The sequence below is a fragment of the Passer montanus genome, unplaced genomic scaffold, assembly GCF_014805655.1.
Source record: "Passer montanus isolate IOZ18808 unplaced genomic scaffold, ASM1480565v1 scaffold118, whole genome shotgun sequence".
Classification (NCBI taxonomy): domain Eukaryota; kingdom Metazoa; phylum Chordata; class Aves; order Passeriformes; family Passeridae; genus Passer; species Passer montanus.
In genome coordinates this window covers 724139-751150 of record NW_024358500.1, presented here as the reverse complement: position 1 = coordinate 751150, position 27012 = coordinate 724139, and the positions used below count along the sequence as shown (strand labels likewise).

General features: G+C 52.3%; 1 protein-coding gene across 4 annotated transcripts in view; it reads left to right on the top strand.

The window, feature by feature from the left end:
• CCDC30 (coiled-coil domain containing 30) overlaps positions 1-21216 on the top strand; it is a 37157-nt gene extending 15941 nt beyond the window's left edge. For 3 of the 4 annotated variants that reach the window (XM_039697472.1, XM_039697474.1, XM_039697473.1), the window contains 18 exons: positions 341-433; positions 1095-1201; positions 1962-2154; positions 5833-5931; positions 6567-6707; positions 8403-8540; positions 9336-9493; positions 10785-11025; positions 12448-12621; positions 13228-13437; positions 14017-14174; positions 14611-14758; positions 15234-15355; positions 16809-16950; positions 18758-18894; positions 19180-19291; positions 20012-20079; positions 20659-21216. In XM_039697472.1, coding sequence (XP_039553406.1) covers positions 341-433; positions 1095-1201; positions 1962-2154; positions 5833-5931; positions 6567-6707; positions 8403-8540; positions 9336-9493; positions 10785-11025; positions 12448-12621; positions 13228-13437; positions 14017-14174; positions 14611-14758; positions 15234-15355; positions 16809-16950; positions 18758-18894; positions 19180-19291; positions 20012-20079; positions 20659-20869 — 2652 coding nt within the window. In that variant the 3' untranslated portion in view covers positions 20870-21216. Of the gene's footprint in view, positions 1-324; positions 434-1094; positions 1202-1961; positions 2155-5832; positions 5932-6566; positions 6708-8402; positions 8541-9335; positions 9494-10784; positions 11026-12447; positions 12622-13227; positions 13438-14016; positions 14175-14610; positions 14759-15233; positions 15356-16808; positions 16951-18757; positions 18895-19179; positions 19292-20011; positions 20080-20658 lie in introns of all 4 variants that reach the window. The other variant, XM_039697475.1, reaches the window with a different exon arrangement.
• Positions 21217-27012: the final 5796 nt, after the last annotated feature.

Here is a 27012-nt window from a genome sequence, read left to right as displayed (position 1 = left end):
TCAGCCCCTTTGGTTTTAACTGAGCCACATTGATTGATTTGCTTATTTTCTGTGGGTCCCCTTAGTGAAATGACTGACATTACTATTACATTACTATTAGTTAAATGCTTGGTGTTAAACAGCTGGGATTCTCTAAATGCCACCTAGAATTAAGGAGCAATTAAGGAACTATCAACCAGATAATTCCTTAATGAGGTTGCCAACAGGGAAGGGATAGAAGAGCAGCTGGAGCATCCACAGGATCTCAGCCAATCCCTCAGGATAAGGAACAGTAATACATGAACAACAAACATGAAAATGGATGTTCAGCAGACCTCAGAGCAGGTGTTGTGTGTTGCAGGTGGAGCAGCTGAAGGAGGAGATCTGTGAGTACCAGCGGAGCGAGAGGCCAGAGCCTCCGGCGGCAGAGGGACTTGGAATGGCCTCACTGCAGGTGTTTCCAAGGGCTCTTTCTTTGTCATTCCAGAAAAACATGGTCCCCTCTGCATCCCAGACCCTAGCTGGCTGTAAGAACATGGATGTTCTGGGGGCTCCTAGGGCCAGGAGATGGAGCTGGTGTGGCTCGTGTGTTTTATTTCTGAGAGACGCGCGTGGCCTTGGAGTCACTCTGTGCTCACATGGGAAAGATGGGAGCTCTTGGAGCTGAATGAGGAGGCCAGGGAGATGCTCCGAGGGCTGGAGCCCCTCTGCTCTGGAGCCAGGCTGGGAGAGCTGGGGGTTTCACCTGGAGAAGGCTCCAGGGAGAGCTCAGAGCCCCTTGCAGTGCCTGAAGGGGCTCCAGGAGAGCTGGAGAAGGACTTGGGACAAAGCCTGGAGTGCCAGGACAAGGGGGAATGGCTTTCCACTGCCAGAGGGCAGGGTCAGATGGGATGTGGGGAAGGAATTCCTGCTGTGGGGGTGGTAAGGGTGCCCAGAGCAGCTGTGGCTGCCCCTGGATCCCTGGAAGTGCCCAAGGCCAGGCTGGAGCAACCTGGGATAGAGGAAGGTGTCCCTGCCCATGGAACAGGATGAGCTTTAAGGTCCCTCCAGCCCAATCCATCCTGAGATTCTTTGATGTCAATCCTAGTTGTGTGCTAATGTTGATTTTCTCTCAGGCACAGGGCACACAGGAAGAAGCAGGAGCTGATGGAGACCCTGGTGCCAGCAGAGCTGCCCCATATCAGGAACATGGAGATCAGGGTGCTGAAACTCTCCACAAAAGGTGACAGGTGTAGAAATCCTTCACCCCTTGTACTTCCACTGGTTCCTGGTGCTGTGAATCTGGTGCTCTCTCTTGCAGGATTATTTGATTATTGAACTGTTTTAAATACTCTTTAGACTTTGTTCTTCTGCTCCCAAATGGGAAGATTTGGAGGAGATGCAGTCCTGAGGAATCACTTCCTCCAGTTAAATGCTGATACTTCCTCCAGTTTGTTGCTTTCCTAAAAGAAGAGAGTTGGGCTTTTGGAGCTCTCCACAGACAAAAAGAAAACTGTTGTTTAAAAATAATTTTAAATTATTTAACTGTTTTAGTGCTGGGAAGTTTTCTTTGGATTTGGTTGCTCTCCAGGAGTGCACCAAAACACCTGCCTTTCAACCATAAATATGTAAACAGGGATTTCTAAGGGAATTCAAAGCTTTGTTCTCCCAGTGCCTGCTCAGGAGGTGCTGCACCTCATCTGGCAGGTTCAGGGAGGAAAGGGGAGCTGATCCTCTTCAAAAAGCCCTCTGACCCTTTTCCCTTCAGACTCCCAAGCCTGTTCTCCACCTCAGGCAGCTGAGTTTGCTGTTGTCTCTGTGCTGTTGGCAGCCTCGTGCCTGGCCTGTTTCCTGCCAGACCTTCCTCATCCCTTGTGTAGATCCCACCTAAACAAGGACAGGCACAGGCCATGCTGCACGTGAGACTGGAAATCAGCAGGACAGTGTGAGAACAACCTTGGGATGCAGGTGCAGCCTTGGTGATGCTGGGTTTTGGTGTGCAGGTGCCGGGAAGCCGTGGAGAGCGTCGAGGGCAGGAATTCCCAGCTCCTTCACAAGCTGCAGAAGCTGGAGCAGGAACGGGAGGGGCTGGTTGAGCACAACGAGGAGCTGGAGTCAATCCTGGGAGAGACACAGATCCAAACCAAGCCAGAGAAGCAGCAGCTGGAGAGCAAGGTGGAGGGGCTGCACCAGAAAGTGAGTAAGGAACAGGAGAGACAAGGTCTGGGTTTCTTTCATTCCATCTACTTTTCTCTCTGACTGGAAAAACAGAATGATGTGTGACCTAGCCCTGCACACTGCTGTGTTTGGTTTGACAAGAAAAACAGCCAGAAAAATCTGCTGGTTTGGGAGAGAGGGGGAAGGAAAAAGTACCAGCAGGGAGTAAATGACTCTTGGTTGGAAGTGCAGGTTCCTGTTATGGCAGTGTTGTGTTTTCCATCTCCTGGTCTCCCTCACAGAATCCCAGCCTGGTTTGACTGGGAAGGGAACTTAAAGCCCATGGAGTCCCACCCCTGCCATGGCAGGGACACCTTCCACTGTCCCAGGCTGCTCCAAGCCCTGTCCAGCCTGGCCTTGGGCACTGCCAGGGATCCAGGGGCAGCCACAGCTGCTCTGGGCACCTGTGCCAGGGCTTGCCCACCCTCCCAGGGAACAATTCCTTCCCAATATCCCATCTGACCCTACTGTCTGGGGCACTGATGCTCCTTGATCCCAGGAAATATCAGCAGTTAAATGTCCTGGTGGCAGAAAATTGCATCTTGGCTTTTCCCCAGGGACAGGATCTTGGAGATGTGTCACACGGTGCTGGGTGTGAAGGCCCAGGATCTGCAGTGCCTGGGAGCATCCCTCTGAACACACAACTTGAGGGACAGGGAGTTATTCCTCTCTTGTGGTGCAGCAGCTGCTGTGAGTGGGGCTGGTCACCTCTCTTGGAAGAGCTCTGAGATCCATCCTGAGAAGCTCTGCTCAGTCTTGATCAAGATGTGACCTCAGCAGCATCTTCCTAACCTGGGTCCTGCTTGATTTTGGTGCCCTCATCCCAGGGTTTCCTGGATCTATTCCTGCTCAAATGTGAGGAGCACTGGCACTAAGGCTGGGCTGGCACTGCCTCCCCAGGGGAAATTCTGTGTGGAGCATCACTGCCAGGGCACCTGATCCCTTACAGAGGGAGCAGCTGGAGGATTTACAGCCAGAGAGAGCAGAGGAAAACACTTTGGTCTGGCCAGGTGGGCAGGTGGGATTGTCCCCACAAAGGCTGGCTGAGGAGTCCTTCCCTTGGACTGAGGCTCTGCTGCCTGGCCAGGAGCTCTTCCCTGCTGGGGCTCTTGCCCTCTGTCTGTGCTGGAAATTCTCTCTGCAGTGTGCCTGGATGGATCCATCTTTCCTGACTGGCAGCTGCACCAGTGCAGAGTGTCCCTAGGGGATTTCTGAGGTGAGGTTTTAGCACCCCCACCTCAGTTTTCAGTGAGGAATGATGTGTCCTAACACCTGGTGTTGGGTTCAAACATGGTGTTGGAGGTGGTGCCAGGTATCCCACATGGATACACAGCTCCAAGCTGGATTGTTAGAGGAAGAGATGCAGAATTCCCAGTCAGCAGCCTCTGGAAAAGCCCCTAAAAACTGGCCAAAGGCAAGTTCAAATACCTTTATGAGGGTACCAGTGGCACCATGTCTGTCTCCTGTCTTGGAGGAGCCACGGGCCAGCTCTGGGATGGGATGAACAGGGGTCTGTCTGTCTGTCTGTCTGTCTGTTTGTCCCCCATGGCAGTGCTTTGGTTTAACCTGGGCTTGTTCAGCTCACACAAAACTCTTCCCCCTTGGACCAGAGTGAACACAGCCCTCCACAAATCCAACAGTGTGTTTCAGTTTGGACAAATCCCTGCTCTGCTTTGTGGGGTGTCACACGGATCCCTGGGAATGCCATGCTTGGGAGCCAGGGAGAGGTGAGGCATTTTGTCTGCACAGGCTTGGCAGCTCTCAAGAACCATTTTGAGGGGTGCAGGGCCACGGAGCAGAGGTGGGATGGATGAGGAGGTGGGTTTTAATCTGTGCATAGCTGGAGGTTGCTGTGTCCTGCATTCCCAGGGGGCTTTAAGAGCCCTGGAGATGAGGAGGGAGGGGGCTGGAGCCTGGGCAAGGCAGGGCTGCTGGGTGTTTTCCAGGCCTGCCCTGGCTGGGAAGGGCCTGGGAGGGTTTTTGCTGCTCCTGGCACAGCTGCAGAGGCCTTGGCTGGTCAGACTGTGACTCAGGATCAGGACAGTGGGATACAGAGTGAGGATTGTTCTGCTGCTGGCATGGGATTTGGGAGCACAAATGAAGCACTTAAAAGTTAATGGTTTGGATGGAGACTAAAGAAATGCATTGCTGGATATCAGCTTCTGACCAAAGGCTGACTGGGGGTGAGGAGGGGAGGTGTGTTTTGCATTTGAGATCCTTTTGGAGCTCCAAAGCCTTGCTGACCCCCACATTACCATCCAGTCATGCAGAAGGAGAGGGGTTTGTTGTCCTTTTGCTCTTCTGTGTGGGGCTGGGTGTTTCACCCCACTTTTAATACCTTTTCACACATTAGTGAGCTCATACCTTTGATTTAAAAAGCAGTGTTGCAGCAGCTTTCCTGGGTGTTGGAGACCATTCCCTTCTGGGAGCTCCAGCAGACCCAGCTGGTGCCAGGAACTCCTCAGGGAGAGCTCAGGGGCTTTGAGGTGCTGCTTTGGACTGGGATTGGCAGGGACTTGGTACTCCATTGGCTTTGGGGTTACATCTGAGGAAGAATTTCTTGTCTGTGAGGGTGGTGAGGCCTTGGACAGGTTGTCCAGAGAATCTGTGGCTGCCCCACCTCTGGAAGTGTCCAGGGCCAGGCTGAGCAGGGCTTGGAACAACCTGGGATAGAGGAAGGTGTCCCTGCCATGGCAGGGGTGGAACAGGATGGGCTTTAAGGTCCTTCCAACCCAAACCATTCTGGGATTCTGGGACCTCCAGAACCAGTCTGGGGTTCTGTGGAGCTGGATTTCATCTCCCTCTAGTGTCCCAGCTCATTTCAGGAGAGCCAGGCTCAGGCAGTTGGACAGTCCAGCCAGGGATTTTAGAAATAAGCCCAAACTGGATTTCAAGCTTGAGGAAAGGAAAGCTGGCAGTGGAGCAGGGGGGCTGCCAGTGCCAAGACTTGGATTTTGGAAAGGGGTCTGTGGGGACCCTTCCTAATGGGGAAGAGAAGCTGAGCTGCTCCTCTGGCATGATCCTTATCTGGGCTGCTCAGAGCTCCTTTGAGACCTTTATAACTTCAGGACCAATAACTTTGTGCTCCAAACACAGAGTGAGACCTTGCCCAAACTCCCACCTGCCCAGAGGTGCCAGGAGGAGCAAAAGTCAGTGGTTACAGAGATCAGTGCTTTGCTGTCCCAAATCCCAAGACCTTGGAGCCCTTCAGGAATGACTGAAAACTTCCTGTGAGCAGTGAAGGGACCAGGATGAGTCCTGATGGACCAGGCTGAACATCTACTTGCATAAGATCAGCACTCTGAGCACAGGGAACAAGGATGACCCAGCACCTAAACTGGGGTGTCTTGGGGTCCCCCATGCTGGGGGAGCAGCACAATGTGTAGAAGCTTTGAGTTTTCACCATGTGCCTGGGTTGTTCCATTCCTTTTGTGGAGCAGAATTCCATCTTTTTCTGGCTTGAGACCAGATGGTTCCTTCCTCCTTGGAAGTAGCAGGATGAGAGATGAGCTGGAGCTGGCCATGCCATCCCCTCCTGCTCCTTGCTTCCAGCATGGGCCTTATCCCAAACAGCAGCACAAGGAGCACTCTGGGAGTAGCTGTGCATTTAGTTGTGAGTCCTGGTTTGGTTTTAACTTGGGATTTGTCCATGTTCAGATCACCAGTTTGGAAACAGAGTTGTTTGAGGTGCAGAAGAGCAAAAGCGAGATGAATGGGAACGAGCTGGTGACATCTGGAACTCAGGAGATGCAGGAGGTGAGAGCTTTTCCTTGGGAAATGAACTGTTCTGTTTAGAAATGTTTTAAATGAGCATCTTAAATGAGCATCTGAAGTGTCCCTTTCCTGGGGATTCTTTATCTCCCTCTCCTGAGGATTTGTAGCTCCTCAGCTCGTGCAGATGGATGGATCATTGGGGGAAATCAGCCCACATGATCTCCATGAAAACTCTCCCCTTAGGAAGCTGTCTTGCCTTCAGCTCTGCCAGCTGAGGAGTTTGTTCTCTCCCCATGAGTGTGAAGTTTCTGTCTGTGTGAAGGTGCTCAATTCTTATTTAGGGTTTAGTGAAACCAGGGGACGTGTAGGTACACTTAAAGCTGATTCCCATCAGGTTCTGGGTTAACTTTCCTGTCCATTTGTTCCTTGCCAGCCCAACAATTGCACCTGCCTGGTGTGTCAGGCAGCCAGAGATGGGAGAGGAGCTTCCCAAGGTGTTTTGGGTCAGTGGAGGCTCTGTGAGCCCTGGATAAGAGGTGCAGGAGTTCCACTGGAAACATTTGAGAGCCGTTTTTCTCCTCTCCTTGTTTCCTAGAAGACACATATCCTGCAATCTGCTTCTCTGTGAGTAGAGAAAACAATATTGAGGGGGTGACTCTGAACTTTTCTTGTTCCAGATGCTGGAAAGCTGTCAGGAAACGATAGACAAGTTGGGAAGTCAGCTGGGAGAGAGGAGAGAACGGAGAAAGCAGCTGGCCTCTGAGCTGGAGCTGCTGCGGGAAGATCTGAAGGCTGAGAAGGTGGTTCTGGGCAGCCAGGTATGTCCAGCCCCTGCTGGGACTCACTGCAGGAGCCAGCTGCCTTTGGGTGCCCCATGAAGCATCCCCAGGTGCTCCCCAAACTCATTGCCTGGCATCTCTTGATGCATTTCTGCAGCCCAGCCACTTTCAAACCTTTGGGGGAGGGTTTTCAATCCAGCTGCTCTCATGGCATCATCTCTAACTCCAGAACTTACTTTCCTTTCAGTGAATCTAATACCAAATCCAACTTTGATTGGATTGAATTGGATTGAATCCAACTACAAATCCTCAAGTAATTCCAATTTTGTAGTCAAACCCTGATTCTCCAGAGGGCAGTGGGAGTTTTCAGACTCAGGCATTAATTTCAGGACTCGAACACCCCAGAGGAAAATGAACATCCTGCTGGGATCCCAGCACAATAAATTATTAAAACATCAAAAAAAAAAAGCAAAGTACTAGCAACTCTTCCTTAAAGTAAGGATCTAGTAAGAGATACCAGAAAACACATTTAAAAATTTTTCAAAGTGTATGTATTTATATATATTCAGATAAAAATATCATAGAATCATAGAATTGTTTGTGTTGGAAGGGACACTAAAGATCACTTAGTTCCAAACCCCTGCTCTAGTCAGGGACACCTTCCACTAGATCAGGTTGCTCAGACCCCCATCCACCCTGGCTTGAACACTTCCAAAGATGGGGATTTCCCCAAGGGCCTTGGCACACTTGGCTTGAGCCAATTTAGATGCTAAATCAGCTTCTGGGGGTTTCCCTGCTGGGAATGTTGCTGGAACTCCTGTATTCCAGCTGAGCCACAGAGGAGAGACAGTGAGTGGTGCCAGCAAAATTGTCCAAGGGCTGCCAGGACAAGCACTGAAAATTAAGTAAAAATTTAGGAGTTTGACAGATCTGTGGACAAAGGGACCTGGCAATGGGGGGCACAGCCACGACAAATCCCATTTTTTATCACTCTGAGAGGCCTTAGATCAGTTTGTGAGTGCTGTCACTTCCTTGAATCCAAGTGAAAATCCATGGAAGTCCTGAGCTGTTGGCAGAACTCCACAGACTCAGGCGCTGCTGGAGGAACAGTGGCATCTAGAGGCCAGGGCTGCAACAAATCCACACTGAAACTCGGGATCAAAGCTCGGGGTGAAAACAGCCTGGCTGGGGGGAAGAGGCTGGGTCAGTCTGTCCATACACACGTGGAAAGGGATTGTCTGATCTGGGGAATGGTGGGCAAAATGGGAAGAGTCCTTTTTGAGCCCTTGCCTCCCAGTAGTTCAGCCTACTCATGATCCAGGGATCTTTGAATCCAAATCATCCATCCCTGAAGGTCTGGCTGGAATTCAGCCACCCACTGGCCTGTGGTCTCCCTGAAGGAGGGACTGTTTTCTCATCAAAGGGATCAGGAGGAGATGGAATCCTGAGCCTTGTGTTAGACTGGAACAGCCTTTAGCATAGAGACCTTTGCATGTATTTGGTGAATTCCTGCCTTCCCACATGGGCTCATTCCCTTTGGATGCAGCAGCTGTTCTGCAATGAATCATTTCCCAGCAGTGCTGGAAACAAGATTTGCATGAAATCATTGGGTTCTGTCACCTGGAAATCTCTCCTTGTTTTTAAGAGATTTTTGGACAATTAAGAGGAGAAATCTTTCCTGAGCTTGTCCTTTGGGGTGTGTTCCATCCACTGACTCTGTTGTTACCTCTCCAGGGTTTGCCTGACTCCCACTCAGAGCTCACAAGCCACATAAACACCTTCCCAAGTCTCCAGAGAACATCAGCCAGCAGGGATCTTGGGGATGTGTCCCATGAGAAGCTGCACAAAGACAGTGCTGTGCTAGATCCAGAGGTGAGACATGGAAAGAATTCCCAGCTTTTGTGGTACCTGATGGAGGCAGGAGCTGCTGGGGTGTCTTGCTCTAAGATGAGCAAATTTGTCCTGGTGTAGATAAGATGCCTTACAATTGAAATACCTGGAAATACCTGGGACTGAAAGCTCGGGAAGAGCTGTTGATTAAAAAGCTTTAGCAATCAAAATTGGTGTTTAGTGAGGATCATGGTGTTTGTGTCTGAAGGATTTGGGCCCATCACAGGTGAGCAGCAGATCTGACACTGGGCAGACTCCAGCTGTGATTCAGCTGCGAGTTCCTCTGTCCTGATGCATTCCTCCTTTCCTGCCCCTTTTATTTTCTTGGCATCTTCTCCTCAAGTCTCACGTTCAGGGTGTGCTGTTACCTGGTGTTACAGGGTGAGGTGAGTGGGAAGCCATCCCTAGGGAGGTGTTTGGGGTAGAGTTGGAGCTCCTCTGTGAGAGCCACCTGAACTCACACTTTGTGCCCCTCCTGGTTTGCCAGGAGCTGCTGCTTTTGTGAAGAGCTTTGGCATGTGCTGTAAATCCCTGGGAGCTGCAGTTGTGATTTGATGAAATCAAATAAAGAACCGTGGCTTGGTGGTAGTTGAGACACAGCTACTTTCCATGCAGGAAAAAGGACTCACATGTGTCTTTGAGGGGGAAGAACTGCAATGATTTAGCCACAGAATCACAAGCCATGTCTTGCTGGAGACCCCAGATTGCCCTGTTTGGCTCCAAAGGTTTCCATCAGGGCAAAGGAAATCCAAGTCGTGGTGTTTTCTGACCTTACAGGCCTCTGAAGTCCTGCAAGACAGAGAACAGAGACCCAAAGTGGAGCAGAAACAGGAAGATCCCTGTGCAGAGGCAAAGACCTATGAGGAACAGATGGCTAAAGTAGTGTTTTTGGAAGAACAGATCAAAAACCTGAGGGAAGAACAAGAACGCCTCTGGTAAACCTTAACAAAGCCTGTGGTATTTTCTGCTCCTTGTCTTTGCTGAATTAAGTTTTGAGCCTTTTCCAACTTCCCACGGGGCTGCTTCTGGCAAAAAAGGGCCTGGCATCTTCATGTTGTCCTTGGGTCAGCATCTCTGATTTTGGTGACTTTCCTTAGTCAGGATCAGCCAGGATTAAAGATTTTTTCTGCAGCTCTTCCAGATTCTGAGCAGCCTAAATGGGAACTGTCCTTAGGGAGGAGGATTCTTCCCTTGAAGTTGGACTAAGGGGGTCTCAAAAATCTCCTGTTGTGGGTTTGGGCTCCCCAGGGCTCACTGCTGGCAGCAGCTGGTAGTCCTAATCCCACTGCAGATATGGGTAGTCCTTGGAATTTGGGTGTCTTTGGAGGGGAGGGGTCAGCAGGTGTTGCCCTTTCGAGTAGAGCAGGACAAATTTGGAGCTGGAGCATCTGGGCTCAGGTGCTCACCTGTCCTTAGTAACTAAAAGCTTGGATTAAATCCAGTATGGTTGCAGTGACCTGTGTTACTGGTCCTGGCATAAAGTACAACCAGGAGAAGGCAGTAGGGAGCTGCTAAGGAATCATGGAATCATTCAGGCTGGAAAAATCCCTCCAGATCATTGAGTCCAACTGTTCCCCAACACTGCCATGTTCACTCTTAACACGTGTCCCCAAGTGCCACATCCACAGGTGTTTTGAACACTTCCAGGGATGGTGATTCCAGCCTGGACACCTGTGCCAGTGCCTGGACATCCAGGACATAGACTCACAGAATTTCAGACTGTTCTGGGGAGGAAGGGATCTCCAAGTTCATCATGGGCAGGGACAGCTTCCACTATCCCAGGTTGCTCCAAGCCCCATCCCACCTGCCCTTGGACACTTCCAGGGGTGGAGGAGCCACAGCTTTGATCTTGGATGGAGAAAATGGAGATGGAGTTTGGGTGAAGATCAGTCAGGCAGCTGGACTGGGACACCTAAGCCCCTGTTCCAGTGCTTCCCTGTGACTTTGAGTCCAGAGCAGCTCCTGTGCCTTTGTGAGGGCTCTTTAGCCAGCCTGTAACCTCTTCCTGGGGGAGCTGAGCCTTTGGACACACGTGCTTTTGTGGGAAGTGTCCCAGGGAGACTGACCCTTGCCCAGAACTGCTGCACGCAGGGTTGAATCCCCTTTGGAGCCTCCTGAAGCGCTTGAGTGTTTCACTGGACTATAATCTCCCAAGTTTTTCCCCTTTAAGGGCGTTTTCCCTGGATTTGTGTAGTTATCTCTCTCCTTTACTATTTCTCCTTCAAGCTCTGAATTGCTAGAGAGCAACAAGAAGAAGGAGGAGCTGGAGAAGCAGCTCAAGGAGAGCAGTGAAGAGAAACGTCTGTTGCTTGAAGAAATTGCCCAGCTCAGGTGTGACATCCGGAGTGCCTGGGAGCAGGGCCCCAGTGGAGACACCAGGAGGATGACCCCAGGCTTGGAGCAGAGGGAGAACAGGTTTCTCCCGTGGCAGAGCTCGGCAGGCAGTTTAGAGGGGAGCCTCAAACAGGTATGGGCAGCTTTGCCATCTGCATCCTGCTTTTTGTCATTAATTGAGTGGCTAAATGTAATTGAAGTGGGCTGGAAGTCAGCCCTGTGGTGCGAGTGGTGGTTGGAAATTAGGGATGTGTTCATTTCCTTGAGTTGTGCTTTTGGATGTGGTGGGGATTTGGATAAACTGAACTGATTGCACATGGCAGAAATAAGTTATTTAAATGGAATTTGTTAATCTTTCTCACCTTGCGAGCTGAAAGAGAAAGGGAGGTGCAGGTGTCCCTGCGAAACAGGGAGGAAATGATGGAAGAACTCGGGATGGGGAGACTGAGGAGGAGCTCAGCTTCTGTGCAAAGATTTGGGAAAGAAAAGAGGACAGGGTGGTCTGTATGAGAAGCAGAGGGTTGGAGTCCAGTTGTATCCAAGAAGCAGCAGATCATCCAGGTGGAGCAGAGCAGGACACAGGGAGTGCAGTGGATGTGGGAAGGGATCCTGATAGAAGCAGGAGGGGAAAACCCCACAAAACCAATGGAGCCAATGGACCTCCAGGATGACTGACACTGCCAGATCCCACAGTGCTGGATCAAGGCTTTTCCCAGCTTGGGAAAGGTACCTGGGGATTATCTGAGAAGGCAGATTTGGTGTTCAGTGAATTCCATCTGGTTCCAAGAGCAGAGGGGGAAGATGCAAAGTGGGAATGCAGATCATGAGATGGCTGACAGTGATGCTGGAAGGAAAGGCTTTGGTGCAGCCCAGGCTTTGGTGTGTGTGCTGGGAAGGTGAGTGAGCTGAGGAGATCAGTTACCTCCCAAGAGCCACTGCAGACTGTCAGTGACACCTCCCAGTGTCCAGGCTGTGTCCTGCTGTGCTCCTGTCCTGCTGCCAGGACTCAACTTTCTCCTGCTCCTGATCCCTCTGGGAGCTGGGCTGGCTGTGTCACTCCTGCCTGAGTGAGACTCTGGTGCAAGAATGCAAAGTGGCTTTGCTTTGATTGGACAGACTTGTTTCAACAGGGATTTGTTCCCTCATCCAGGTTCTCACCTCTTCCCCCTCAGCCTCAGGAGCTGTGTTGGCTTCTCTGAGGTGATGGAGAGAATCATTGAATCAGTGAGCTTGGAAAAGGCCTCTGAGATCATCAAATCCAGCTATTAACCCAGCAATGCATGCTCACAACAAACCATGTCCCCAGGTGCCACATCCACAAGGCTCTTAAAGCCCTGCAGGGACAGAGAAGGGGCCAGGACATGGTGTGGGGACAGAGAAATGCCAGGACATGGTGTGGGGACAGAAATGCGAGGACATGGTGTGGGGACAGAGAAATGCCAGGCTTTATGCATCTTCCTGCACAATGCCCTTAAATCCTACTGCCTTCTGCCTTCCTTAATCACCTTTATCCTGCCTTAAAGTTAATTTCTGTGTCACCTGTGCTGTTCTGCAGGGTCTGTCAGAGGAGAGGTTCCAGCAGCAGGAGGAGAAGCTGCAGCAGCTGCGCCAGGACCTGCGGCGGGTGCAGAACCTGTGCAGCTCTGCTGAGAGGGAGCTCAGGTATGAGAGGGAGAAGAACGCCGACCTGCAGAGGCAAAATCTGCTGCTCCAGCAGGAATGCACCAAGGTAGGGACAGAGCCAGGCTGCCCAGTGTGCTCTGCCTCAGCTCCATGGGGGTTGTGGCCATGAGGGCTGGAGCCCATCTCCCCCAGGCTGGCAGAGCTGGGAGTGCTCACCTGGAGAAGAGAAGGCTCCAGAGAGACCTCAGAGCCCCTTGCAGGGCCTAAAGGGCTCCAGGAGAGCTGGAGAGGATTTTGGACAAGGATGGAGGGACAGGAGAAGGGGAAATGGCTTCCCACTGCCAGAGGGCAGCGTTACACTATTGGGAGGAAATCCTTCCCTGTGAGGGTGGGCAGGCCTTGGCATAGGGTGCCCAGAGCAGCTGTAGCTGCCTCAGAAATGTTCCTGGCCAGGCTGGATGGGGCTTGGAGCAACGTGGGATAGTGGAAGGTGTCCCTGCCCATGATGGGGGTTTGGAACCAAGTGATCCTTAAGGCCCCTTCCTACCAAAAGTGCTCTGGGATTCTGTGACAAATTTCACTGCATCCAAACAAAACATGCTTTACTTCCTCTGTGGTTCCTCTTTCTAAAATCCTGTCCCCCTTCCCTAGCCAAGCCATTCCAGCTGATTTGTGCTGAAGTATAAATCTGATTTCTCCTCTGGGATCTCAGGTCAAAGCTGAGCTGAAGCAGGCCCGGGCCAAGCTCTCGGACACCACAGAAACGTGTTCCTCCCTCTCAGCACAGTGGGACAGGAGCCAGCAGAGGGTCAAGGAGCTGGAGCTGGAGCTCTCCAAGTGCTCCCAGGCTGATAAGCTCAGGAGCAGCCTCCAGGAGAGGCTGGCCCAGGAGAAATCCAGAGCAGGAGAAGCACAAAAGAAGGTGAGTGTAAGCTGGGATGTGTTTGACAGTTCTGTGCAGCTCTAGTGCAGAAAGCAAGCAGGTTTGCTTCCCCAAATTCCTTTTTGTGATCCTTTGGCTTAATATTGTAGGATAAAAAGCCTGTAATTAGCAGGAGCATAATCAAGGCAATAGAAGCCATGTCTGATAACCCAATATTTCTGAAATACTGATAGTGGGGCTGACAGGCACAGGAACAATCTTTTTCTTGCTGAGAAGATTTCCTACTATTTACTGGCTGGAAAATTCCAAAACCTTGTGTTTTCCATGGCACTGATTCTGCCATGCTCCTGCAGAAATCATTGGATTTCTCCAATGATTGGAATCTCTTTGATGTGAGCAGGATCAGATTGGGTTGAAAAAAGATTGTTGGGATTTCATGACATAGTGTTTGGTCCAAAATCTGGCAGCCAGTCCAGAGCTTTTGCTTTTAATGGACTTAGAGCCAAAACAAGGAAATCTTTCCTTCCCATGCCTCAGACACTGGGGAATCAGAGGGATCTGATTCAGACACTGGTCTGTACATTCAGAAAATGTAATCTATGTCCATTTTAATCCAAGGTCTCAAAGCTCCAGCAAAAGCTGAAGGATTCCCAGCACCAGCTGCTGCTGGCAGAGGCCCGTGTTTCTGATAAGAAGCTCCTGGAGGAGGAGCTGAAGGAGGCTCGGGAAAATGAAGCTCGAGTGCAGCAGGAACTTCATGAGGAGCAGCTGAAAAGGTCTCTGTGCTGTGCAGGGGCTGTGCCAGCCCTCCAGCAGCTCCTGTCTGCCCTGGGAGGGTTCAGGGAGACCCAAACCACTGCTTTGACCTCCTGTCTTCCCTTTGGACCTGCCTTATCCCTGGAGTTCTCCAGGGGTTCCCCCTTCCTGAGATTTAAAAAGATTATTAGAAGCTTCATCTGCCTTGGAAGGGCCGTGGCCTCTCCTGTCAGTGCAGTGATGCCAGCAGCCCCTTCCCTGTGCAGCTGGGAATGATCCCAGTGTGTCATCCCCCCTTTCTGTGTCACTGGGACGTGGCACACCCGGGACGTGCTGATTCCTCTGTCCCCTCCATGTCAGCCAGGGCAAGAGCAGCAAGGGGGTGTTTGGGGTGACAGACAGACACCCGGGGGCAGGAGGCACGTCCAGCTCTCACAGTGAGCTGTGGTGTTCCAGGAGGCTCCTGGAGCAGCAGGTGGAGGAGCTGAGGCAGCAGCTCCGGCATTCCCGGGAGGCGGAGGCGTCGCTGGCCAGGATGCACGTGGAGCTGCAGGCCAGGAGCCTGCACGTCCTGCAGGACGACAAGAAGCTGGATGCTGGTGAGGTGAGTGACAGTCAGGGGGTTCCTCATCATACAAGGGGCAACAGCACCTTCAGGAGCTGGGATCTGCTCCTGGAGCTGCTGGCATGGGGAACATCTGATCAGGGGCTGAGCCCCTGCAGATCTCACTGATTTCACAGGAGCTGGAGGAAAAGCAGTGTCCCATTGCCAGCTGCTTTCCTGGGATGCACCTCTGAGGGCACAGGTGGTTTCTTCCTTCCATTTATCTCGCAGAACTTGGAGTTTTTGCTTGGAAATTTTGTCCAAGTCCATTGTCTGGTTGGGTTCATTGCCTCTCTCTGCAATAAAATCCCACTGCTTGCTAGGGGGAGAAGGGAGAGGTCTGGCTGGATATTGGCTGTAGTGGGAACCACTGGGATTGGTGAGAGAGAAGCTTTGGAGACCAGGCAGATGGGAGGCAGAGGGGCCTCTCCAGCTGGGGCCACACACACACAAGGTAAAAGCAGCCCTTTTCCAGCATGTGCAGTGCCAGAAGGAGAATGAGAAGCTCTCGGAGCAGCTGGCACTGCTGAAGGAGGAGAACAAGGCCCTGTATGAGGAAGGAGTTCGACTCCTGAACCAGAAGGATCTCTATGTCAGGTAATGCCCAAAAACCTGCCTGGGTTTGCTATTGGATTTGGCTGTGGTGTGGGTTTTCCTGTCCAATATTCAGGCTTTTAGCACTAAATCTACTGACCCTGTGTGCAGGGAGCTCACTCCCCATGTCTGCTGTCAGGGAATTCCAGACATGTTTGAGTGGAAGGGACCTTACAGCCCATCCTGTTCCACCCCGTGCCATGGGCAGGGACACCTTCCACTGTCCCAGGCTGCTCCAAGCCTGGCCTGGGACACTCCCAGGGATCCAGGGGGAGCCACAGCTGCTCTGGGCCTCTGTGCCAGGGCTGCTCACCCTCACAGGGAAGGATTTCTTTCCAGTGTCCCATCTGACCCTGCCCTCTGGCAGGGAGAAGCCATTTCTCTTTGTCCTGGTACTCCAGGTCCTTGTCCCCAGTCCCTCCCCAGCTCTTCTGGGGTCCCTTTAGGCCCTGGAAAGGGCTCTGAGGTCTCCCTGGAGCCTTCTCTTCTCCAGGTGAGCACTCCCAGCTCTGCCAGCCCTCCTGCTCTGCTTGGTGGCTGCAGGCAGCACAGGAGGGTGGTTTGGGTGTTGGTTTGGGTCTGGTGTCAGCAAAGACTCTCCCTGGAGCTGCTTCTTTCTCCCCAGAGCCCTTTTGGTTAATTTGAAGCAGAGTAGCTTTTTTATTATTAATTTTGAGCAAATATGGGCAAATATCCCTTATATGATAGAAATTTCTCTTCTTTTTTTGGTATTATTTTCCCTTCTATCCCAACTGGATAAAAATAAACAAGAACTTTGCCCAAATTGACAAGAGGGGAAGAGCAAAAAACAGAAGTGTCAGGAGGGAAAAATATTTGTCCCCAGTGTCCTAACTCAAAGAAACTCCTACTGAAGTGTCTCTTCTTGCTCCTCTTGACCTGTCCACTGCTGTTTTGAATTCTTAATTTTCCAACCAATGTGTGGATGTGGCACTTGGGGACATGGTTAGTGGGTAGCCCTGGCTGTGCTGGAGGAATGGTGGGACTTGGTGATCTTAGAGGATTTTCCTAAATTTTCTTCCCATTCAAAAGTCATTCCCTTAACCATCCACATCCCCACCAACAAAACCAACTTATTTTTGCCTTGGAACTTCAGTTTTGATGCCCTTATAATCCTGTTTGTTTTAAAGAGCTGGGAGGGAGGAGCACAAGGATTTGTAAAGCTGGGAGTCACTTTTGGAAATGCTTTGGGTTCTTTTCCTGTATCAACTTCCATTTGGTTGACACTTAAATTTTCCAACACAAACCCCCCAAAGTGATCAGTGAAAGCATCCAGCCAGTCCATGTGCTCATTCTGGGCAGGAGGAGAAGCCGGGGGATGGCTGAGGCTCCGAGTTTGGGCTTTGAGGAGCCTGAATAAACCCAGGACATTCTTGCCTGGGTGGTGAGCCCGAGCAAAGGTGCCTTTCACAGCCTGCTGGCTGTCCCTGTTTCCCAGGAAATACAACGAGATGCAGCTCAGGCACAAGGACAAGATCCGCAGGGCCAAGGAGACTTTCATCCACGAGGTGAAACAGAGGGACAGCAGGATCAAACAGCTGGAGAATGAGCTCAGCGAGTCGAAACTCCAGGTGGAAAAGGTGAGAGGACACATGCAGGGCTTGTCCTGCAAGGGGAGGCTGCAGGGGCTTCACTGCTCCCAAAGTGTTCCCTGGAGGCCAGGAAGGCCAGTGGGGTCCTGGCCTGTGTCAGGAACAGTGTGGCCAGCAGGAGCAGGGAGGGCATTCTGCCCTGTGCTGGGCACCTTGAGTGCTGTGTCCAGTTGTGGCCCCTCAGTTTGGGAAGGACATTGAGATGCTTGAGCATGTCCAGAGGGAGCAACAAGGCTGGAGAGGGGCTGGGAACACAAACCTTGTGAGGAACACCTGAGGGAGCTGGGGGTGCTCAGCCTGGAGAAAAGGAGACTCAGGGGTGCCCTCATCACTCTGCACAGCTCCTGAAAGGTGCCTGTGCTCAGCTGGGGCTGGGCTCTTTCTCCAGGCAGCACTGACAGAACCACAGGACACAGCCTTAAGCTGCACCAAGGGAAATTTAGATTGGATATTAGGCAAAGCTTTTTACAGAAAGAGTGATAAAGTACTGGCATGGCTGCCCAGGGAGGTGGTGCAGTCACCATCCCTGAAGGTTTAACAAAGCCTGGATGTGGCACTGGGTGCCAGGGTTTAGGTGAGGTGTTGGGGCTGGGCTGGACTTGATGATTTTAAGGTCTCTTCTAACCTGATGATTCTGTGATTTGGTGATTCTGTGAAAGTGATCATGGATTCAGGGAATGGTGTAAGTTGGAAAGAACATTAAAGCTCATCTCATCCCACCCCTGTCATGGGCAGGGACACCTTTCACTGTCCCAGGCTGCTCCAAGCCCTGCCCAGCCTGGCCTTGGGCACTCCCAGGGATCCAGGGGCAGCCACAGCTGCTCTGGGCATCCTGTGCCAGGGCCTGCCCACCCTCCCAGGGAACAATTCCTTCCCAATATCCCATCTAATGCTGCCCCTGGCAGGGAGAAGCCATCCCCCTTGTTCTGGCACTCCAGGCCCTTGTCCAAAGTCCCTCCTGGCAGGAAGGGACCAGGGGCACCAACCTGTCCTAACAAACTGCCAAAAGGAAATTCCTGGCTCAGGATTGACACTGGCTGGGCTCCATGTTCCTTTGCCTCAGCAATTCCTGCTGGGAAGTGACCCCAGAGCCTCTTTTTGGGGTATTTTACATCAAACAGGGAATTGCATTGCAGAGTCATTGAGGTTGGAGAAGAACTTTAAGGTGAGGCTCTTCAGCAAGTGCAGCCATCCCCCACCACCACTAAACCATGTCCCCAGGTGCCACATCCACGTGGCTCTTGAGCACTTGCAGGCTGGTGACTCCAAGCTTTTAGGAGCTGGCACCCTTGGTGGTGGTCCCTTGGGAAAGCGCCGAGGTTTGCAGAGGACAGGGAAGTGTGGTTGTGTTTGAGGGTCCCAGGACGAGGGAGACATGAGAGTCTTGACTTCATGTTTCAGAAGGCTGATTTATTATATTATGATATTATATTACATTAAAAATGCTATACTAAAACTATATTAAAAAGAACAGAAAGAAAGGATCCATCAGAAATCTGGAAAGAATGGAATGAATAACAAAAACCCGTGACTCTCAGAAAGTCCAACACAGCTGGACCATGACTGGTCATGTGGAAACAACTCACATGGACCAATCAAAGATGCACCTGTTGGTAAACAACCTCCAGACCACATTCCACAGCCATCAGATTGTTATTGTTTACATTTCTTTTCTGAGGCTTCTCAGCTAGAATAGGAGAAAAATCCTAGCAAAGGATTTTCATAAAAATATCGTGATGACACGGAATAGTCAAGAGTAACTGGTGATTGTTCTTTCCTTCTCCACCACCCTAAGGGGAAGGTGCTGATTGCCCAGATCACTGCTGAGAATGAGAAATTACTCCAGGAGAGGCGACGGCTCCTCCAAAAAATATCAGACCAGGAGGAGTCCCCTTGGAGCCTCCGGTCTGGGATTCCCTCCCTGCAGAGCAGGTAGGCCCCTGCTGATGTCCATCCCCTGGGATTCTCCCTTTTCCTGCTTTTGTGCCTCTTTCTCTTAAGAATTCCAGAGGAAAGTCTGGACTGTGGCCCAGCCACTGGTGCAGTGGCTTTCATGGCTGCAGTTAGGGATGTAATTATCCCCTTTTCCCATCCAAGACCTCACCACTGAGCTGCAGGCTGTGCAGAGCAACAGCTCTGAGGTTGGAAAAGAAAATTCCCACTTGAAAATGGAGCATGGCTGGAAGGAAAATAACTTGTGCTTTGTGCCACGTGCAGAGGGAGGATCCTGGAGGAGGAGAGTGCCCGGCTGCAGGACAAGCTGCAGCTCTCCAGCCACGTGGGCTCCTCCCAGCGCCTTGCCAGGAGCAGCCCCACTCCCAGCACAGAGGTGAGAGCCCAGCAGGAGTCACAGAACCTGGTGTCTGAGGGGCTGAGGAGGAGCTGCATCCATCCCTTGAGATGGAAGGGGCTCCCATGTAGGAGGTGGGGACAGATGTGGTGAGGAGGGGCTTTGTGAGGAGCTGAAGGCTCTGTGAACTCAGCCCCTGCTCATCCCTGAGCTGCTGCCCGTGGGATCCCCTTCCATGGACAGGAATCTCACTTTTAGAGCTGTTCAAAGGCCTCAGTTGTAAAGCTGGCTCTAGGAAAGGAGATCCAGCCCTGTGTGTGAGACTGGGAATGCTCCTCCTGCCAGGAGGAATGTTCCCTCCTCAGGCCAAGCTGGGTGATAATTCCTGAGCTGAGTGAAAGCTGGCCGTGGTAATGAAGAACTTTGGCAGGAGAAATGGAGAAAATCCAGGAAATCAGAGTGTTTTCAAATCACCCAGGTGGATTTGGGAGTTTATTGGGACTTGTAATTTCGAGAGAACCCAGGTAGGTTGGAAATGAGCTGCTGAGGGGGGAAGGGCTGGTTGGGGCTCACCTGGCCTTGATGGGGCTTGGTTTGGATTTTTTAGCATAAATTTACAGCCAAAGGACAACCAAATCTCTGCTTAGCTGCAGCTGGACTCTCAGTGAGGCTGGGGGAGAGCTTGGAAGACCAGGAATTGTTGGAATTCAGGGTGTGACCTGTACCTCCTCCTTTCAAAGTCTCTGTTCCTCCTTGCAGGACTCCAAGATGGTTCCTGGCTCTGAACGCCCACCACAGAGTAGGGGGTTGCCACCTCCTCGTGCCAGGTACCGTGGGGTGGGGGGAGCCAGGGAGGAGCCCCTGAGCATTTTGGCTGCTCCACCCTGAGCTTTCACCTCCCAAAGGCCTTTTTTTTTGTTAGCTTTTGATCAAATTTTAGGGAAAATAGTATTAAAATGGCATGAAAATGGTATTGAAGCCTGTCAGCTGATGGGATGGAGAAGTCCAGTTTTCAGAATATTTTGGGGAGCACTGTGGGATTGAAGAATCTTGGTGCTCAGGAAGGAGTCTTTATACAAGAGACTTGGAGTGCTGGTATGGCCAGAGCTGTGTCCCACGTCACTCTGGGATGTGTTGCTCTGTTCCAATCCGTGCCAAACCAGATGAGGGGGAGGCAGAGGGACCCTGCAGCCCTGGAGATGCAGCTCTGGGGCTTTGGTCACAGCCCCAGGCACTGCTGGGGTGGAGGATGGTCCAAGCAGGCTCTGGGCTGGCTCAGGGTGTCCCTGGGAGGAGGAGCCTTGGTCCAAGAGAAGAGCATCAGCATCGTTCTGTGCTGCTCAGAGGTGTTGGGTAAGGGTCACTCAGACTCCACAGGATGACAGAAAATGGAAATTTATTTCCAGCTTCCCACCCCGAGATCTCCCAGAGGCCCTGAAGGCCCTGCAGAGCACCAAGCCTGAGGGAGAGGCTGAGAGCCAGGATCCTTCCTTGTGCCTGTCCCCCTCACAGCCTTCAGAGATCGGCTACCTGAACGTGGCCTCTCCTGGGGACAGCACAGCCCCCTCTGCCTCACCTGTGCACGAGCAGAGCCACAGCCTGGGCTCGCAGAGCTGAGCTGGGAATGAGCCTGACCTCAGCTGCAGCTCCTGGGCCATGGGGCAGCAGAGCCTGCAAAGAGAATTGCCAAATGGACTCAGATGGACTGACCCCGTGATTGCTGGGAGATATTCCCACTAAATGATTCCACAGCTTGGTGGGGTTGGTTTTTTTTTTTTTTTTTTTTTCACTTGCCCACCTGTAAATGTGTATGTGATCCCAGAGCCACTGGAGGCTGGAATCTGGAATCTGTAGATAAAATCAGTCCTGTGGTAGAGGGGTGGGGTGAAGGGTGTCTTCCCTCAGCCCTAATCCCCTGTCCAGTCCAAATCTATCAATTTTATAAATAAAACTTACAGAAGTTCCCTTTTGTCCCATGCCCACACATTGTCATTGCTCCTTTTCCACGCTCTCAGCATTCCCTTTGCTCTGTGCAGAGCTGAACAGGATATTTGAGCACTGGGGAGAGGGTGGGAGTGTGTAGGGAAGGAAGGTGGGAGGAAAGAGAAGCTCTGGGGGCAGGATGTGATGGGCAGAGGGGTCAGAAATGAGATGGAGATGGAAGGAAAGGGAAATGGAATAGGGGCAGAAGAGAGGAGGGAAATGAGCATCCAGGGAAGGAAAGGAGATACATTTGGAATAGATGGTCTCTGAGGATGCTTGGGTGAGAGTGACAGGGTCAGGCCATGCACAACAGGGAGTGGAGGGAGTCTGAGGATGCCAAGGCAGCAGGGTCAGAACTGCAGATCAGGTGGGAACAGAGCGTGGCTGTGCCTCTCATGGGCCTTTCTGTGCTCCCTGTGTGTTTGAGGGAGCTCTGGACCCCTCAGTGTGCCACCTCTACCCCCTGGCTGTCCCTTAGAGGGTATCCCAAGCTCTGGTGTCCATTTTGGGGGGTGTCCCCACCCCTTGCTCTGTTTTGTGCCATGCCCAGCCCCCAGTGCTGCCTTTGGGTGCCCCCAACCCCTGGCTGTGCCTGTCTGGGCTCCCCAGAGCCCTCCAGGAGCCCTTTGGGGTGCACAGAACCTCTCCATGGGATTTTCTGTGTCACAGAGCCCTGGCTGTGCCTGGGGGCTCCCCTGCACCCCGCAGTGTGTGTGAGCACTGCCTGGGGCAGTTGTGCACCCTCATCCCCCTGGCTGTGCCCTGGGCTGCCCCAGAGCCCCCCTGAGCCTTGGGCCACCCCAGACCCCAGGGAGGTGGCAGGAGCCCCACCACGGAGGGGCTGAGGGCTTCATCCCTGCTGGTGGGGCAGAACTGGCTCAGCCACACTCAGGGAGGTCTTAGAAGGGGCACAAACCATCAGAGACCCTGAAGGGAGCACAGACCCACTTATGGGCCTTCCACCAGAGGTCTGGACAGTGTAAAGCTCCTGACCCCAGGGAAGGTACCTGGCTGCTCCCACTGAGCCTGAGCCTGTATTAACCCCCTGAACTTTGTATTTGTGGAGCTTCCACCCCTGATGGATCCAGACTGTGACCATCACTTTGACTGTGGACACTGAAATTGCAATACCCAAGTCTTGTCACTGCATCCATGGGTGGTGAGACCTTTCCTCTCCACTCTCTACTCTGATCCTCTCTGTTTTTTTCTTTCTTTTCCTCGTGTATTTTCTAAAGTGTTATTTTTATACTTTTATATTGGTATATTTCTAAAGAAAATAATCAAAATGGCTACATAGGTGACTTCCATTGCAACCAAAGTGTTAAAATAAATGTGACGTATATATAAAATACATATGTATGTATGTGTATGTGTAAACACCAATCATTCAATGTCCTTTCATCCATTCCAAGGGATGCATTAACCCCAGAGCCTGGGTTTTCCCACCTCAGAGATGCCTTGGAGCAGCTCCATCAGTTCTCCCTCCCTCACAGCAGCTCTGTGCCCACACAGCAAGATGGACAGTGTCCCACAGCCCTGCAGTGCCTCGAGGTCTGTCCTGTAGCAAGGGGCCCAAAACAACCACAGAACTTGAGGTGGGACCTCCCCAGTGCTGGAAGCATAAACCAGGGAGGAAAATGCAGAGCTCCAGCTGTGACAGGCCCATGGTGCAGGTACAGAACCAGAGGGAAGCCCTGTGGTTTGTGTTGATGTGGCATTGAGAGGAACATGGAGAACATTGTTCTGCTTGATGCTCAACAACTGCTGCCAAGGAATGCTCTGCACACTGGGACCACAGAGAACAGGAGGTGTGACCACTATCCTACCCCAGCACTTTGCACAGTCGTGGTTAATAAATGTACCCCAATTTTGTACTTACCCAGGGGATGAGAGGAATTTGGAGGGACAGGTTGATGGGGTTGTCCCCTCCATCCCCTCCATCCTGCCCTGAAGGGATGTCCCTGGGTAAATGCCTGGGTGAGGCCGTGTTGAGTGGTTTGACACAGGAAGTGAATCTGTGGTTGTATGGCATGGCTGGGGCTCTCTGGGCTGTGCTGCAGCTTTGTTTTCCTTATGCCCAGCATGGGAATGGATCTGGTGTGGGGTGACTGGATCCCTGCAGTTGGTAACAACAGATCCAGGGAACTGGGATCAGTTAGACCCTGCTCTGGGTGAGCCCCACCAGAGCTACACTTCATGGACTCTCTGCATCCAGCACCAGCCCTGTGGCTGTCTGCAATAACCTCTTTGGTGAGAGGGGGAGAGGTTATAACCTCCTCCTGCTCTGCAGGAGCTCCTGATGAGCCCTGGGTAAAGTGAAGTGTGCTCTGACCCTGCCAGGAACTCCTGAGTACAGCAGGAGCAGCAGCTGCCTGTCCAAGGTGAGGAACAAAGGATGATCAGTCATCCCCTGACAGCCTTGGAACACTCCCTGCCTGAGTCAGAGCCTGAGTGCAACGGCACCGATGTTGCTGGAGTTTTGAAAACTATTTCCAAATGTTTCTGATAACTTGGATTCTGGCCAGGATGGAAACTTACTGATGACTGAAGCTGCTCAGGTGCCATGTTCTGTTCTGCCCTTGCCAAGACCCAGAGCCTCTGTAATCTCTCTCGTTATGACTCTTGATATCCCTAAATTCCCGATAAAATGGATGCTTCTCCCTCCTCCCCAAAGCATGGACACCCCTTAGTGAAGATTTGTGCCTCCAGATGCATCAGAGAATTCCTGGGAACATTTGTCCTGTGCAGCTTTTGTGGGTCCAGTGCATTTATCACTCTCAGTCTAACAAGAGTCTGTAACCTGCTGCTCCAATAAACTGCACTGCTGGTGAATTTCTGTTTGTGAAAGTTCCCTCTGGATGTGACCAGACCTGCCAAGTGGAGCTGGCTCCTGTCAGGAATTCAGCCCTGCTGCTCCCAGCCCTGCTGATCCCTCAGGACGAGCTGGGACACCAGGTTTGTTTTGTGCCAGATTCCCAACTGGTAACACAGCAGTTACCAGTGTAACAGCACCTGTGTAAATCAATTTCCATCCTATTTTCCAGCAGCCTCAGCAGTGGCTGTGGGAGACTCCTCGGAAGGGGCAGCCCCTCAAAATGAGGGGTGCAGCCTCCCTCCCCTGCAGGGTGAAGCCTGGGGGTGTCTGTGTGGGGCTCTGCAGCCCCGTGATGACACATGTGAGGTCACAAGGGGACATTCTGCCTCCATGGCACCACTACACCCATTTCCCTGAGAGGCAGAGACCAGCCCAGCCGTGGTGCCCCTCTGTCCCACCAGGGCTCCCCTCCTAAGGCCATGGTGGGATGGATGGCAGGAGAGAAAGAGGCCGGGCAGGAGGAGCAGCCACGACAGAGCTTTTCTCTGGCTTCTTCCTTGCACTGTCTCCGGATCTTGTGTACTTCCACAAGGATGGTAAAGCTGAGGTCCTGGCCTCCTCCTGCCCCTGGGGGTGGGAACGTGTTGGTGGCTTTGCCCAGGGAGAGGGTGCCTTTGGAGAAGGGGATCTGGCGTTAGGAAAGTGAAGGGAGGATGATGAACTTCATAACTTCAGCACGGCTCTTTCTCTTCTTCTGACAGAAATAATCAAAGTTTGGGACTGTGTGTCTGAGTGCTATCGCCAAGACCTGCTGCTGAAGAAGGTGGGGCTGGTTTCCTCATGGTCCTCCCTCAGACCATGGGGGTTTGCTGATCCTTCCCCACCCTGTCTGGCCCTCACCAGCCTAGGGGACAGAACAAGTGTCCCAGGCAGACCCTGCATTTTAGTCAGAGACCTGTTGTGAGAGCAGGCAAGAAGTCAAGCGGCGCTTGAGTAGAAAAACATTGGATTTCCTCTTTGGAGTCTTCCCAGGATATCTGGAAAGGAGGGACACCCACCTTTCCAGCCATCCTGAGCCTTTCTGCACTCCTTGGGCCTTCCCAGGCTCCAGGAGTTTCTCCCACATGTCTTGCACCCTGCAGATCCTGGAAAGGAGGGAGTGAGGAACCATTGGAGTGAAAGATTCTTCCAAAATCTTTCCTGGGGGCTCCATCTCAGGCCTTGGAGCTGCAGGGATGGAAAGGCCACAGATCACCCTTTGCCTTCCCTCCTGTTTGCCCTCTGATTTCCTGCTTTTTCTTCCAGAGAGTTGGGCTGATGGGCCTGGGTACCATCCACATTATGAAAAGACCCATCTGGCATGGAGAAGGGGAAGGTTTCATGGCCGACAGTCCGGAGTTTGATCTGAACAATCCACTTCTGGTGGGGAAGAAGCTCGTCCATGGGAAAAGCCCCGTGCCTGGTAAGATGGGCCCTTCATCCCTGTGCTCCCTTTGGACACAGATGGGTCCCTCCAGCAGCCCCTCCAGGGCTCTCTGGGTGCCCACGGTGTGCTGGCTGCTGCTGGAGAGCTCCTGGAGGTGTTTCTGAGAATCTCCTGGCACTGAAGGGACTGAGGATCTTCCACCTTGGGAAGGCAGGAACCAGCATTCCTGCTGGCTCCTGCAGCCTGAGAGGTTCTGTGGAGCTGGAGCATGGTGGTTGAGCCGGCAGTGCAGGGACTGGGGCTCATGGCACAAAAGCAGGGCATTTGCTGCTGGGTGAAGAGTCACCGTGGTGGCAGGGGGTTGGTGGGCTCTCAGGGGGCACAGAAGGGCTGAGTGAGTGACTTTGTGTTGGGTGGTTTCTCCACAGGGCTCTCCAAAGCTGACGAGCTGGTCTGTGCTGAGGTGGCCTTGCGCCTGCACAAGCCCAAGGCCACCATCGTCATGTGCATCAAGGCCACACTCAGGATCTGCGAGTGGGCATTGTCCAGTGGCCAAAACTTCGACTTTGTGTTCAGGGACATCGGTGTCCTGGTCTGCCGGGGACGCCACGTGTCCATGAGGTTCTTTGAGGGCTTGGTCCGAGACGTGGCTCAGTCGCAGCACCTGGCAGATGGTTTGCTCCAGGTGAGTCTGGCATGTATGCCATGCACCCTCAAACTCCTGGGACACAGCCATGGCCTCGGGCAGCTTTCCATGCTCCTGGTAGCTGAGCCTGCTCTCCTGCTCCCAGGGAATTAACCCTGGGCTTTGACTCCTGTGGAAATGCTGCTGGCATGGCATTGTTGTCCCAAAATACTGAGGTGGTGGAGATGCTCATGGATTTGGGATGATGTAGGGGCGCTGGGTGGTGGGGAGAGAGCTGGGGCTGGGAGTGGAAGAGGGGTTTTGTGCCTTGTGAACAGCAGGTAAATTCCCTGAGGATCCTGCCGTGTCTCTGTCCCTGTTGCAGTCACCAAATCTGAAGCCGTTATTCATAGCCCACACGGAAAAGGACATTTCCCAGATTCCTCCTGGAGGTGTCTTTGTGCTGCCGCAGTGAGTGCAATGGTTTCTGTACATGCCGGGGTGATAAACTGCAACACCTCTTGGTCCTGGCTTCTTCCATGTGGGAGGAATCCTTGGGTGTATTTAGTTTTGGAGGTGGAATTGAAACTGTGCAAGGTCCATGGCCATTCTGGCTTCTTTGGGGAGCGTCTTCAGGTGGATTCCCTGGGAAGAGAGCCTGCTTTACCTTCCCACCTCAGTGGGAAAGACCTGGAGGCACAGCTGGGGGCCGTGGAGCAGACAGCTTCACCAGCTCCTTCCTTTTCCTGCGAGAAAGACTGAGAACCAGCAGGCCCCAGAGCCTGGGATGTCCTCAGTCACGGCGGGTTTGTTTTCTCTGGAAAGCATCTCTGACAAGCAGGATCCCATACCTGGCTGAGAGGAGCCCTGTGGAGGGAGACTCTTCTGCCCATGCTTGTGTTATGTTTCCT